Here is a 15,028-nt window from a genome sequence, read left to right as displayed (position 1 = left end):
TGTGAATTGATGGTCAAAAACATAATACAAGTTAAGAAACGAGACAAAAACAAGGTCATGGGTAATAATAACGTTTTTAATTGTAGGTAGATTTCGAGTATAGAAGGGCTGAATGGCTTGTTCTCATCATTACTGTAGACATACGTGTAGGTTTAGGGGGAGGCGGGGAGATTGTAATGTCGCCCCCAACTTGTCACCCCAAATATTTCCATACGAATTCATAGTTCGACTAGACTGTGGTTGTGAGATTGTGAAATAAAACCTGTGCCTATGATTGTAACACAGGGGTGGACAACTCCGGTCCTGGAGGGCTGGTCTGCATGCCGATTTTTGTTCCAACCAGTTTTAGTTAGTTTTAGTTTTCTGACCCCTCTATAAACTACGCTGGTTCACCACAGTACTTGGGCATAGTAAAATCTTTAGGATGCACATGCAGTCTGCGGCTGCAGCTGGCGCTTATACAAATGTCAGATCAAAATATGATATATGATTTAGTATGAATTAAATGATTAAGAGCAGAGGCTGCCACAGAATGCTGACACGGATCGGCCGTTGTTGCGTTGCCCCTGCCGCAGCCTATCTACTGCTGCCATTCATATCCCAAAATTTCGTAAGTAGAGGTTGTGCGTGCTGTTTCCAGGGCAACCGCTCGCCGTCGGTGGAGCTCTGCTCGGCACTGGCAAAACCGGGGGAGGAAGAACCTGCACAGACCCCAGCGGAGCTCGGGCCTTCGGGCGAGAGGGACCGTCATTTGAGGCTTGGGGGTGGTGGTGCTCGTGCGGGTGCAGGTGTCCGTGCTCGTGCTTGTGCGATTGGTCGGCGGGTTTTTGCTCTTCGCCCGAATCGGAGCTGTGCGCGCCCTCTCGCGCGTGGTTCGCTTTTTCAGCCTTCCCAGCCTGGCGAAGACACAAGCGGGGGTTACCGCGTTAGTAACAGCCAATCCGCCCTCTCTCTCCCTCTCACTCTCTCTCACTCTCACTCATTCTCGCTCTCATTCTCTCTCACTCTCAATCTCTCTCTCTCTCTTGCTCTCTCACTCACTCTCGCTCTCACTCTATCCCTCTCTCAATCTCTCTCTCTGTTGCTCTCTCTCACTCACTCCCACTCACTCTCTATCTCTCTCTCACTCTCTATTTCTCTCTCACTCTCTCTCGCTCCCTCTCACTCTCTCTCGCTCTGTCTCACTCTCTCTCTCTCACACTTTCTCTTGGTCCGTCTCTCGCTCTGTCTCAATCTCTTTCTCTCACTCTGTCGCTCGCTCTCTCGCTCTCTCACACTCTCTCTCTCTTTCTCTCTCTCTCTCACACACACACACACACACTGCGCTCTTTGATCTGTGTCCAAGGAATCAATTCTTAGCTTTACCTCTGGTTCAAAGATTTCACATTTTGCTTCGATGTGCACCTTCTTCTCCGGCGTCAGCCGAACTTCCACGTGGGAGCCTGTGCAGAGTCCCCTGTGCTTTTTTGTGAAAGGAAAAAAACATTCTGCATTCCGTTCTGCCGCTAAACGCGTTCATTCAACGCGTTCATTTATACTGTACAGCCCAATTTGAATATGGAAGTACATTGGAACGAACATGATTCCCTTAGCCCTGTCAGCGGCATTGGGTGATATGCCGTATGCCACCGCCAACTATACATATATTCCAAAAAAAAAAAAAAAGCAATTATTTACATCACCGGTACTTACCGCAAATTCACAGTCCATCAGTTTGCACTGGGACACATCGACGCCAGGTGCTGCCTTAGAACACACTGTTTCCTGAATGGTGTATTCCACAAAGTAGGATGGGCCAACAACCCACTGAGAAGACAGCAGTGAAATGGCAAATCAGTGGACTCGGTGCTAGATTTGCATTGTTCGACAGACAAAAGTGTAGGGCTGGTATTGGCTGGAGGTGAAAGAGGGACTGCGAAGATTCTGCCAGAAGTGGTGTACTGCGCCAGGAGGGGACGCTCTTCCCTTGGACCAAATTGAGATCCAGTGCTGTCCTGACTCACTGAGGTCATTAAATACTTTGTGCCATTTCTCAAAAGTTCAAGGATTTCAACCTTGATGCACTGTTCAATTTTACACAAAGCTGGCTCTCTAAATCCAGCCATCTACTCATCTCCTTAAATCTGATCGGCTCTCTACATCTGGGCACTTAGTCATCTCCCTACATCTGATAGGCTGTCTACATCGAACCACCAGGTCATAACCCTAAATCTGATTGGCTGCTCAGTCCCTTCTGTCACCTACCCACCCTGATTCCCCTGTAAGAAAAAAAAAATTGCGTTTGAAGTACATTATGGTAAAATAATTTTATCAGTGAATGTACTGAACCGGATTAAATTGGACAGACCTGCATCGAGGCCCTGGTCACGTTGAGGAGAGCGAAGTAGTTTGGAAGGCTACTCATTTCGTTAAATTTCTTCAGTGAGAGGTCAGCGGCATTCAGTACTTTGGGATCCTCAAAGTTTGTGCCGGTGGGACAGTCTGGGCATACTCCTACAATGACTAAGGACGGTACTGGAATCGAACAAAAGTACACAAAGACCTGACATGATGTAACACACAGTCCCATCTGTAGATGTCAAAGAGTGGAGTACATTTTTATTCGGGAAAATTGACGGGTCAGGGATATAAAAAAAGAGAAAATGACATTCCACAACCCAAAGTATATTTAAGCTGGGAGTAGAATAAACAACATTTTACCTGGCTGCATGGTGCAGCTGTATTTGTAGAGCTCAACTTTTTGTTCAGTTGAATCTACAAAAATGCTTGTTTCACAGTTCCCATATTTCTGTTAAAAAAGAAAATAAACCTCGTGTGACACCTCGGTACCGCTTTAGGCTAAAAGTGTCGTTCAGGAATCGATTCATTAATTTGCATGAACAAATCATTACAATAGATTTAGTAATAGACACTAACTAATCAATAAGCAAACAAATTACTTGACCCCTCAAACAGTAGTGATACCTATCCATGTCTCTGATTTTGCAGACACGTAGATCAGACCTTTTAAAATGCAGTGGTGCTTACCTTCACAAATAACTGATCCGAGACTAGTTTACCAGACTTAAACTCGAGGTGAACCCTTTAATGAAGAAGGGTTCTGCAGAGTATAGCCCATTCTCATTACCGTTAAATAAACATACCGGAACATCTCCAACACGTCTGATCTGACAATCACTCTGATTCTTCCTGGTGAATACATGACACATTGTTTCCAGGAAATCAATGGTCAGGTTGTACACTGCCCCACCTGTTTCCTGAGTACAAAAAGAACAGAAAACAAATGATTCTTACTGGTTTCTGTGGACAGTGAAAACATGGAATTCTCACTCACCTTCCCTGTTTAACCCTTTGAATAGTTGTAGGTTTTTTGGAATGTTTCTTTCAAAATTCTGTGTCACTGTTCTAGAACTCCATTGCTTTCGGTTACCGGTAGTGACTGTGGAGTCAGCATTCGAATGCTCAGTTAAGAACATTCTGCTCACATAATTGTGATCTCAGGCCTTAAAGGGTTAACAGCTCACTGTTTGACTATACCATGACTTCTTCCCATTTATCATTTAATCAAAAACAAGCATCCGCATGGAAATTTCTCCCCTGCAGATGTATTGTTATCTTTTTCTGCTCTCATGCATGTGAGAATGTGGTAAAATATGACTTTTTTGGCATTTGTTTGAGTGCAAATTCAATGTAAGATGCGCTATATAAATTTCTATATGTATTTGTATTAATACATTTTTGCTTATTCTGTACAAACCACCATAATGATGTTATCTGCAAATAATCTACTCTTTCAAAACACATTGCACCAAATGAGTATGGTTCTCAGCAGCGTACTCAAAGGTATGGAAACAGTAGTCCAGCGTAGAAAGAAATTCAGGTATTTTGGCTGACATTTTAAAAAACAAGGAATTGGAGGGCAGTCGAAAGGTAAAACGATATGCGTGTGAAAGTTATTCAGTGGTTTTGTGTTCCTTATTACAGGCGCTGACGAGGTTAGATAGAGGTGTCTACCACCGACTCACCTTATACTCCTTTTGCACATCATGAACCCGATTAAAGGCGAATATGTAGCCTTCCTGCCTGTCGGCGTTGATCTTGTTGAGGGCCAACTCTGCGAATTTTAGGACTGCGGGGGTCTCACAGGTCGGGGGGGGTCCCGGAATGAGGGACGCGCGCTGGACACAGAGTCCCGCCAACAGCAACAGCACCCACAGCTTCATCTCGGTCCTCATCACGCTGAATGGCTCGTGCTTGTGCGCGGGTGGGTTTTAGACTGTTTATCGCGGCTCGGTCGTTCTCCCCCCGCGTTCAGGTGAACGAAACCTTGACCTTTCGGTGTCGCAACCGCGTGGGCAATCGCCTGAGGGCGCACATGTGAGCCAATTTCGGTCTGTGGACACACTGCTGCAGGCCCTGTGGGGCTGGGAGGTGCAGGGGACGGGGCAGGCGGGCTACAGTGGCTCGAGCCACTGCCCCTTCCTCCTCCTTGCCTGAAATGCCCCTCTGGGCCAAATAAATAAATAGTAATATTGTTATTATTATTGTTGTTGTTGTGTTGTTGCTGATGTCATTGTTATAATTACTGTTATTAAACCTAATTAAATTGCCGCAGTCGTTATAAAACTAAAATGTCAGATGATAGGCCACCAGGGGGCAGCAGCTGCTCTTGTCATGCGACACGACACCTGTCGACAGAACATTGAATCACCTCATTGACACCTTCAACTGGAACTTTTCGTCCAGGTGCATGGCGCGCACAAGTCTGTGCGTGTATGTGTGTGTGCGTGCATGTGTGGTGCGAGAGAGTGAGTTTTCATACAATGTCATGATGTAGTGTGTCGACGTTTGGGGGGGGTGGGGGGGAGGAGGGTTATTGAAGACTCCTCTTCAATAACCATGAAAACCTGTGTTATTGAAGAGGAGTCTTAATTGATCATGTAAGGCTTCGGCTTTGTTTGAAATGTTGCATTAGGGCTATTGACTGAGCCGGGCAGTTCATTGCTCTTTGTGGTCCTTGCACAGCCTTCGGTGTACTATACCAAAGTCCACGTAAATTTTTCCATGGAATTCAGGGCCGCACTTCGTGGGTGGAAATTCCCGGTTTTCACGCCCGACAGGTGGGCGTTTATATGTTTGGATATTCAGATTCAGTGTGTGCTTGCTTATGTTATCGTATTTTATAAACGTGCCTTTTTGTCTGGTTTTCAGGTTTGACAGTTATGAAAATGACTCCATTTGTACAAGAAGCCCCGTGCTTTTTATATGAATATATATCTGGACAGTATTTGCGACCCCGTCTAACAGTTATGTTTGTACAGTAATATCTTCAGAGCTCGTCCATCAACCAATTCGGTTTTATGACAATTCCCAGGAGATATTTTAATGAAAAAAACTATGCTCCAAAATCTGAGTAAAACATAATTATAGTTTCCAACTGATCTTCTCTACAGATTTTCTCAATTTTAAAGCCCCACTGGATTTAACAAAAAACCAGAGGATCAGCTGCACACATTTTTGTAGGCAATGCTTTGGCAACACATTTTTTATTTATTTGGAGAAACAAGACTATATTTATATGTGTTACACATTCAGTGTGTTCTTTTATAGATACTCAACATGCTCTGAATAACAACATCACTGAAATGACAGCCCGGAATCAGCGTGCTTTACTTTCCCAGAATGCAACGGTGCTCTGCTGGTTGTGATCACAGAGATTCCAATGAGATTCACTGCTTATTTCTTGCTTCCTTTGTGTCCTGTGGGCACACGGGGTTCCGGTCAGCAGCAGGAGGTTCCAGTGCTGTATTACAGGGTAGGACATTCGTTTCACACAGTACGGTTACGCCCCTTGATTAATGTTCGCGAGGCGCGTGGAATTTGGAACGTTTCTCGGCTTCGCGGAGCCGGGAAACCGAGCTTGAGCTCGGTGGTAAGAAGGTAGAGCTTGGTATCTGGCGAGCGTAGAGGATCTGCGTTGTGTGTGTACCTTTCGGTGGTAAGAACGTAGAGCTTGGTATCTGGACGAGCATAGAGGATCTGCGGCGCGCTGCAGCGGGACGAGCGCCGCCCTGCCGGTCCAGGAGAACGGGGCGGTGCGCGTTCACACAGCTGCCGCCGAGGGCTTGAACAGGGGGTCCTCGGCGAAGAGCTCGTCGACGAGGCCGGCGCCTCTCTTGGGCTGCACGGCGCACTGGGGGGAGAGGGCGCCGGGGAAGGGCAGGATGGGGGGTTCCTGCTCCTCCGGGGGTTCGGCGTCAGGGAACGCGGGCAGCGGGACGGCCCGGTCGGGGGCGGACGGCATGATCGCCGGTCTCTCCAGCTCCGGCTGGTCCGGGAACGAGGGCAGGACCGCGGGCTTGTCCAGGTCCGGCAGGTAGCGCACCTCGCCCCGCGTTTCCCTCACGGCCTTCTGCTGGTCGTCGTCGTGGTCGTGGTGGTGGTGGTGGTGCTCGTGAGCGTGCAGGTGCCCGTGGTCGTGCTGGTGGTCGTGGTCGTGCTCGTGCGCGTGCGTGTGGTTGCCGTGGTGGTGGTGGTGGTGGTGATGGTGGTGGTCCCCGTAGTAGTGGATGTGGTCGTGGGCGTGGTCGTGGGTGCCGTTGCCAGCGTGGTCGTGGGCGTGTTCGTGTTTGTGCGCGGGGTCGTGGGTGTGATTGTGCGCGTGGGCGTGGTCATGGGTGTGGTCGTCAGCGTGGTCGTGTTCGTGGGAGTGGTTGTGGGCGTGGGCGTGGTCATCGTGATGATGGGCGTGGTCATGCTCGTGGCTGTGGTAATGGACGTGGCCATGTCCGTGGGTGTGGTCGTGTTCATGGGCCTCGCCGTGGGTGTGTTCATGGCCTTCTGTGTGCTCAAGGGTGTGGTTGAGTTTATGGGCGTCGCCATGGGTGTGGTTGTGACCGTGGTCAAGCTCCCCGCCCAGGAGATGCCTCTGTTTCTCTTTCTTCGCCTCCTGTAAGGGAAGAGACGGTAACTCCTTTTAATGCCAAGAAGCTTCTTAAACCTTAGACTCACATTTCAGATAAGACCTTTCAACTACAGAAGATGAAAGCTGCTCTAGTATAATATTAAAAAAAATTATTTATATCTGACAGCTGGAGTGCTAGAAATAATGTGCGATTACATGAAAGCAAAGCTTTGTTCTGCTGGGAAAATGGAGCCCCTAACCTGCAGGAGTTTTACAGGTGTATAAATGGTCAAAGTATTGCAAATAATTATTTGACTCCGGTCTGTTTCATACACTACAGAACCAGAAGGCAATAATATCTCCCTACAGAAGCACATATTGTTGTCTAATGTGCAGAGACCGTTGTCCGTTTATGTTCCGCCAACAAAATTAATCAGCGTCTGTATTTGGAATTGATTGGGTATGTGTTTGTTTTGTAATGTTATTTGATCGGTAGATGTGCATCACGTGTTGAAAAATGCTTTTACAAAGTTCAGTTGTTCAACTGTTTGTGTGCAGGAAAGTAACTATTCTTTCAATTTCTGCTTAATGCTCGTTTTTTTCTATACATTCCAAATATCGTCGGTCAGCTTCTTAGAGCTAATAAAATCTGAACACAGCGCGTTATCTGTGCATTTCTGGACACAGTCTTGGGATTCGGATTCACCCCTGAAAGAGACGGCCTCGTGCTTAACACACTGTTGAGTTTTTGGTTTTTTTTTTACCTCTGGTTCGAAGATGTCACAGTTCACTTTGACATTGTCTTCTTCCGGGGACTGGAAATAGGAGGCCGAGCAGTGACCTGTGTGCTGTAGAGACAGGTGGAAAGCGTGTTTTCAAAAAGCAGATTTTCACTGTGATCACAATGGCCGAGAATGCTGCCCTTTGGAGAAACACTCATTTCTTATTCTAGATGGTCAGTGTGACTTCAGGCGGGACAGAGCAATAGATAGTTGACCCGCTAGTTTAAACATTTTTTTAAAGCACACAGCCATGTAGCTATTTTTGAAACGAATCCTGAGTACCACTATATTTGCCGGTTGTTTGACTGGCACATAAGTGGCGACATAGCTCAGGAGGTAAGACCGATTGTCTGGCAGTCGGAGGGTTGCCGGTTCAAACCTCGCCCTGGGCATGTCGAAGTGTCCTTGAGCAAGACACCTAACCCCTAACCCCTAACTGCTCTGGCGAATGAGAGGCATCAATTGTAAAGCGCTTTGGATAAAAGTGCTATATTTGGATAAAAGCGCTATATTTGGATAAAAGCGCAGTCCATTTACCACATTGAGTCATTTCTATGTGCGGTTCGTTCTCCTGAATCTTGACACCCACATTAAAAAAATCCCGAGTTGTTGTTCCTTTCTCAGAGCCGTTTGAAGTGCAGATGTCTTCCTCATGTGATCCTTTCCACGGACACTTATTTATATGCCTGTGTTGCATTAATCCAGGACTGCATTTTTTTAACATGAAGAGAAGTACACTAACCTTTCACTGCACATTAGATGCTATTAAATGAAACGTCTTTCTCCCTCGCCAGATCCCTGATCCAAAAACCCTGCTTTTTTCTCAGTTTTCTCCCCCCACTCTTATTTCCGCTGTCACTTACCGCAAACTCGCAGTCCATCAGACCACACTTGGCAGCTTGGGTGACGTTCGTGCCATTGGAGCAGACCGTCTCCTGGATGGTGAAATCCGCGAAGGTGAAATCCGCGATCCCGCCCTGGATGGAACATATACACACATATACATACATATACATACATACATATACATATATACATATACCACATAACTGTAGGTGCAGCCACACATTTAAAAAAAGAAAAAGATTTACATTAGTGGCATTTCGCAGGCCTTCTGATTCAGTGCAACATACACAACTTGGGCATTTTTAAGTAGTTCCCATTAATACAGCTGGACGTATATTGAAGACATCCAGGTTAAGTACCTTTCCCAAGGGTACAATGCCGGTGTCCTATCTGGGAATCGAACCGGCATTCCTTACCCCCCTTATACTACACAGTGTGGTAGTAGTAGGGACTTGGATCAAAGATTGGATGGATTCTGTGGTAGAGGCTAGTTGTGGGATTCTCAGTTTTGTACCATTAGAATTGCATCATCATCACCAAACTTAAAAATACTCTTGCACATGTGATTGAACAAAAACAACACACAACAGGCCTTGTGAATTAACATGGTAATTTCATGGTAATTCAAAATGTGAAAAAAATGTTCGCTGATATTTTAAACCAAGATAAAGGCTGGAGAATGGGTCTGCTGGTTGTCTGTAAGTTGTGCTGACCTGCGGCTCAAGATAAGTTCTGAGCTCTCAACATTGCATATCAAACAAAATAAATTCTTCAAAATACTTTAAAATCCTAAATTCTATTTGAACACGCCAATATCTATCATAACAAGCTAATATTTTAGCTATACAGCTGCTCTCTTAGTGTTGCACCTGTTTTTCTTTGACAGGTATTAATGTTACGTTTCAGACAAACTCCCTCGTACGCTGTGCCAGCCCTACCTGCATGGAAGCTCTTGTGATGTTTAGAAGGCCAAAATAGTTTGCGTTCCCACTCTCCTTGTTGTACTTCTCCAGAGCCATCTTAACTGTCTTCAGAACACTCGCGTCGTCGTGGGAGATTATCGAGGGGCAGTCTGGGCATATTGCGACAATTCTGGAGGCGGGTGCTGTTGGGGGGACAAGTACGGTTTCATACATCTCAACAACAGCCAAACACCCAGTGCAAAATAGATGAAAAAAAAATTGAGGTCTCAGTTTCAATGTCCAAACGCATGGTGCAGCAGTCAAAACAATAACTGACTATGTAATCTTAGGGTTGTATTTACCTTAGTCGACTTAGTTATTGCACTCGTGCCAACTCAAATATTGCTTATATTATTTACATAGACTGCTTTGTTGCTGTTTTTGTTTGCGTTAATCAGATTAACCTAAAGGGTCCAAGTTAAGCTAAGCGGTCGTTCCCTGCACTTGGAACTGTGCTTCCCTCTAGGAGAGGGCAAGAGATGTCAAATTTTTAAAAAGGCGTGCTTCAGTATACTTAAGTTAAAGTATACTACTTTATACTATATACTAGCATAATTGAAGTATAATCATATTTCACAAGTTTATATAATTATTGCTGAAGTATAGTATTTTTTCCCATGGGGTGCAGCAGTTATTGATGATGATTAACCCTGCATCACGAGTTTGGAACTGTCGAACTGGAGCCCTCAGTCTGTGACCGATCCACGTTCATTACCTGGCCTGACGATGCAGTTGTACCTGTACAGGCGGACGATCCTCTTTACTTTGTTAATGTAGACTGTGGCTTTGCACTGGCCGTAGACCTGGTCAGAGGGGAGAGCCACACAAACCCGTGGACATCAGGGCAAAAACAGGACAACACCAGTCATCCACCGTTTCAGGATTCAAAGGTCGGTGATTGTCCTCATACCCGCAGTCAAATAAGTGCTTTGACATGCCTTGTACATGTTTACATGGTGGTACAATTTAACAACACTTTTGTTATCTTCAACAAAACAAAAAAGTGACTGATTGACTAGTGGCAAGTGCTTACCTTTCACAGTGGTTGTGTGGATAGAAGTTGATGATATGATGTAATAAATGAGGAAATTGGTGTGCATGCTTAGCAGTTAGCTTTAGCGATAGCATCAAACCGGTGTGTCCTCTACTTCTAATAGGAACTTGATGTACATGCTAACGTTAGCCTCGTACTGGTTGACTAGTGGCACGCGCTTACCATTCAGAGAGGTTGCGTGGATAGAAGTTGATGATATTATATAGTAAATGAGGAAATCGATGTACATGCTAACGTTAGCCTCGTACTGGTTGACTAGCGGCAAGCACTGAGCTGATAGTTTGTTGTGAGGACAGGAGCTGATCATGGCAAGTATGAATTAGGCTTTAGCTTTGTGTCATACCGATTGACTAGTGGCAGGCGCTGATCTTTCAGCGGATAGAAGTTGATGTTATATAGTAAAGGAGTAAATCGATGTGCATGCTTAGCGCTTTGCGTTAGCTTTAGCATACCGGTGTCTCCGCTTCTTCTCGGACTTCGCAGCTCTTCCAGTCTCTCTTGCTCAGCACGTGGCACTTCGTCTCCAGGACGTCCAGGGTCAGGTAAAAGACCACCCCAGTGGGGCCCTGAAAAAGTTCCCGAAATATTAGATTCTGTCACCCGTCCCATTACCTGCAGCACACGCTGAAATCCCTGTTCCCACTCAATCTGCGTTTTAGGGGTTGACTTTCTTCGCACGCATTGCTTAGTAATATTTAATGTCTTTATAATGTTTTTTTGTTTTGTTTTTGTGCTCTTAATGTTTTAGATGTTTGCCCGTTGTCCTGAGTTTATTTACTGTTAGGTGGTTGTCACTATATGCTGCAGAACAAACTGCCCCATGGGGCCATAATAAAGATAATAAAGTAAGAATGTGTGCGTCCATGTCGACACAGGGTGTGCAGTGAATCTCAGAGAAGATGGCAATTGAATCTCTAGAAAGCCTGCTTTCGTTTTCACTTGTAGCAAATACAAGGCATGTATAATATTGCAAATGTAAAATATTACAAATGAGAGAGATTCTGTGTTCTCTTTTGCCCCGGGGGGGTTTCAGTCTGGTTGTTGATTATCAGTGTGTTGACCATACTGAATTCAAGCCATTGATTGGTGAAAGGGCACACGTTCCCTGCGTCCAATACTGCCGATCGGTTATCTCTGTTAAAGCAGGTTACACAAATACACAGATTATGCAGTTCTCCAGAACTGGGGTCAGAGATGCCAGCTGTCTGTATAAAATCCTCACTTGGGCATGGGCGTCCACCTTTTTTTTTTTTCATACATCATATTCGTAATAAAAAATAAAAAAAATATTTGCTGTGCTTTCCACTTTACATTGCAAGGCATTGCATTTAGGAACTTAAAATAAGGTAATAAAATAAGACTAATGTTCTGAACAAGAAGTTATAGTTTTTAATCTCGTTTAGAACCCGGATATGAAATGAGCAGAAATGAACAGATGGTGCCTGGGCTGGATTCCCAGGCCCGAATTCAAGAGCTCGAATGTTTATGTGAGCGTTTTAAACCATCCCGTGACTGAGCTTAACATCATCATTCAGAATATTACAGGTATGTGTAGCACAGGGGGTAAGGAACTGGGCTTGCAACCGAAAGGTCGTAGGTTCGATTCCCGGGTAGGACACTGCCGTTGTACCCTTGAGCAAAGTACTCAACCGAAATTGCTTCAGTATATATCCAGCTGTATAAATGGATACAATGTAAAATGTAAAAGTTGTGTAAGTCGCTCTGGATAAGAGCGTCTGCTAAATGCCTGAAATGTAATGTAATGTAATGTATGTCTGACAGAGTGATAGAATGAAACTAACAAACAGCTTGCGACCAATTTCGTGCCTCAAATTCAGTGGAGATGACATATCCCCCCCCAACCCCCAACCCCCAACCCCCAACCCCCAACCCCCAACCCAAGACACATCCATAAAACGTGTTGACGAGGACTCAAAACGTCAAATGAGGAGCGTTGCAGAAAATGTAACAAACCCTTAGTTTGTATCGAACTTCCTGTTCAATAGGCGGAATTTTTGTAATGTAACGGAACATTTCAACCTGTTGCGTAACATTGCCATACGTCACAGTCAATTAGCGGGCTGTTCTTATCCAGAGCAACTCACAGAATGTGGAGAGCATCAGTGTTACTCTCAGGAATACAAAGACAAAGTGTCGCCAGGAAGGCACAGAGGCCCACTAATAATCAAGCAAGTGTTTAACGGTAACCTGACAAACTGCAATTTGTATTGTAACCAAACATACACAGCTTTGGCGTTATTCAAAAGGAAATCCAAAGACGGAAAGAGAAAAGGAAAGGTTTTCCAGAGAGTTGGGGGTGGGGGGGTCAGGGGGGGTCAGGGGAGCCATGGTGCAATCTGAAGAGGTGAGTCTTCAGTCTGAATGCCCGCCTGCCCCCCCCCCCTCCCGCCTGCTCACCTGCCCCTACTCCCGCACACCTGCCAGTCCGCCTGCCCAACTGCACCCACCCCCACCACCCCCCCCCTGCCCGCCCGTCACTCACGTGCTTCATATGGTGGGCGTTGCGAAGCTCCTTCAGGCTGAAGACGTATCCCTGTCTGCGGTCGCGGTTGATCCTGGTGAGGGCCTGCTCGGCGGCGCCCCGTGTGAAGGGGTCCAGGCAGTTGCCCGGCTCCAGCGAGGAGGAGGGGGGGTCCACGGGGGCGGCGTAGACACACACGCCGAACAGCAGCAGCGGCAGCAGCGACCCGTTGCACTTCATGGTGGAGCTCTTGTCAGCCTGTAAGTTTGAGGGCCTGGAGGGGCTCCGTGGTCGCTTATATACACCCCGGCCGGCTGGGGCCCCGTTATCTGCTCTGACCTCACAGCCTTGATCCCTGCACCCCCTGCCCCCCTCCCAACTGTCAGGAGTCAATAAACAAGACACCCCCCTCCTCCCTCCTCCCTCCATCCATCTCTCTCTCTTTCTGTCTCTCTCCTTCTCTCTCAGGGAAGCGTAGTCATGCATAATAATTTGTAAAAAAAAATACAGGCTATTAAAAAGCAGTTTCCTCAGACGTCAGGCAAACACTGGAGTAATGGAAGCGGTGAAACACAAGAAGGAATTTTTAAATTTATTATTTATTTTTACCCAAGGATTTATAAACCCGTAATTCAAGAAGACATTATGCCTCACAGCCAATAATTTTGATCACCACCCCCCCCCCTTCATCCTCCCTCCCTTTCTGCCTCTCTGTCTCTTCCTGTGCTTTCCTGTGAATCCCATCAAAGCAAATTCAGTGATTACTCACTAAACTTTTTCAAATAGATGTTGATAGCGCATTATTTGAGATATCTGAGGATCTGGGTGAGGTTTAGTGTGCTTTGGCTGCAGTTTTTGGCTTCCTTCTAAGCTTTTCTGCAAGTGTTCATTGAGTCAAATGGCTGAAAAAAGTGTTTTGTTATTCAATTTTTTTTTTTTTTTAATTGTGGCAAATGGTTTAACATTGGCACTTTCAGTATTTCATTTTCATAACATTTTAGACGTGCAGATATTGAACCGTCACCTTTTTCCCCCCAAGAAGGGCTTCCCGATTGACTCAACGCTCTCTTTGTTGCTTTATAATCCCTTGAACTTTGACCCCCTATCTAGCAAATTGGCCCCAGTTTTGCCAGGCTTCTTCTTTTTTTTTATCATGTTACATTTTCATTGCGACTTCGTCTTTAATCATGGTTACATTGTTTTTATTTTTAAGTTTTTTAATTAAAAAAAACTTTGAGCGGGAAGATGACAGCGTAAATTAACCTGGGATAAGCGGTTGATATGTTCCGTCTCCTTGTGAGGTTGCTTAATTTGCCTAAATTGTGAAGGAATGGCAGAAATAGGGGGGTAGGGCTGACCTGATAAAGACCTTTGCAAATGACTCGGCGCAAGGGAGCCCTTGGAATGCTAACTCTGCTAGCTATTTAATTTTTCCGCTTCTAATTGCTTCCATCTTACCTATGTGCGTACATTGTCCTGCTGACTAATGGACATAACCGGCTTTGCGTACATAACGCTGTTTTATTGCCTGTGTTTAAAGGCTCGGACCGAGGCTTGTATAAAACTGTTTTTCCGGTTCTCAGCTCCTCCGGTTTGGAATGAGCTCCAGAAAAGAGCTTTACTTGGCTCAGACGCTCGTATCATTTAAATGATTTTAAAGCAAGGGTGACAGTTAATGGCGGAATTCGAAATTTGTAAATGCCGTTATGACCGTTACATTGCGCTGTATAACTGCTCTCCTGTAGATAACCAGATGTGATACTTGTTGCTGCTTTTGTGTTTAAATGTTGGAATTTTGTTAATGTCTGTAATCTGTTGCTGCTTTCTTGGCCAGGACTCTCTTGGAAAGATAGATTTTTTATTTAATTATCTCAGTATGAGACTAACCTGATTTGAATAAAGGTTAAATGAAAAATGAAAAAAGAATCTGATACAGGCGGTAAGAAAAAAGCATGGAGGACTGTTATACTGTATATAGCACCAGAAAGCAGAAGCAGG

The 15,028-nt window shown here is 45.4% G+C and overlaps 2 protein-coding genes across 3 annotated transcripts; both read right to left on the bottom strand.

Annotated features, from left to right (window-relative positions):
* Positions 1–150: 150 nt before the first annotated feature.
* si:ch211-284e20.8 (uncharacterized protein LOC563738 homolog) lies at positions 151–4,274 on the bottom strand. 2 transcript variants are annotated; one of them, XM_064330200.1, is made up of 7 exons: positions 4,026–4,264; positions 3,144–3,257; positions 2,701–2,788; positions 2,348–2,514; positions 1,693–1,806; positions 1,366–1,461; positions 151–896 (listed from the first exon to the last, which is right to left on the bottom strand). In XM_064330200.1, the coding sequence occupies exons 1-7, from the start codon at positions 4,233–4,235 to the stop codon at positions 594–596; spliced, it is 1,092 nt and encodes a 363-aa protein (XP_064186270.1). In that variant the 5' UTR covers positions 4,236–4,264; the 3' UTR covers positions 151–593. The 2 variants fall into 2 exon arrangements, with proteins under 2 accessions (XP_064186270.1, XP_064186271.1); XM_064330201.1 differs by lacking the exon at positions 3,144–3,257 and having other exon boundaries at positions 4,026–4,274.
* A 1,256-nt stretch (positions 4,275–5,530) lies between these two features.
* Positions 5,531–13,308, bottom strand: fetub (fetuin B). Its single transcript, XM_064330198.1, has 7 exons — positions 13,052–13,308; positions 11,001–11,114; positions 10,210–10,297; positions 9,471–9,637; positions 8,550–8,663; positions 7,669–7,752; positions 5,531–6,949 (listed from the first exon to the last, which is right to left on the bottom strand). The coding sequence occupies exons 1-7, from the start codon at positions 13,268–13,270 to the stop codon at positions 6,104–6,106; spliced, it is 1,632 nt and encodes a 543-aa protein (XP_064186268.1). The 5' UTR covers positions 13,271–13,308; the 3' UTR covers positions 5,531–6,103.
* Between the last annotated feature and the right edge of the window lie 1,720 nt (positions 13,309–15,028).

Source organism: Anguilla rostrata, chromosome 4 (assembly GCF_018555375.3).
Source record: "Anguilla rostrata isolate EN2019 chromosome 4, ASM1855537v3, whole genome shotgun sequence".
Lineage (NCBI taxonomy): Eukaryota > Metazoa > Chordata > Actinopteri > Anguilliformes > Anguillidae > Anguilla > Anguilla rostrata.
Note: the sequence above shows the minus strand (reverse complement) of the source record. Positions and strands in the feature narration are given on the sequence as shown.

Coding starts and splice junctions, on each gene's coding strand:
- si:ch211-284e20.8 (XM_064330200.1), bottom strand. CDS start 4,235: ATGAGGACCGAGATGAAGCTGTGGGTGCTGTTGCTGTTGGCGGGACTC. Junction 2,515..2,700: donor CAGCTGCACCATGCAGCCAG/GTAAAATGTTGT, acceptor GTTCGATTCCAG/TACCGTCCTTAGTCATTGTA. Junction 897..1,365: donor GTGAAATCTTTGAACCAGAG/GTAAAGCTAAGA, acceptor TGTCTTCGCCAG/GCTGGGAAGGCTGAAAAAGC.
- fetub (XM_064330198.1), bottom strand. CDS start 13,270: ATGAAGTGCAACGGGTCGCTGCTGCCGCTGCTGCTGTTCGGCGTGTGT. Junction 11,115..13,051: donor ACGCCCACCATATGAAGCAC/GTGAGTGACGGG, acceptor GAACTTTTTCAG/GGCCCCACTGGGGTGGTCTT. Junction 8,664..9,470: donor TCACAAGAGCTTCCATGCAG/GTAGGGCTGGCA, acceptor TGTTCCATCCAG/GGCGGGATCGCGGATTTCAC.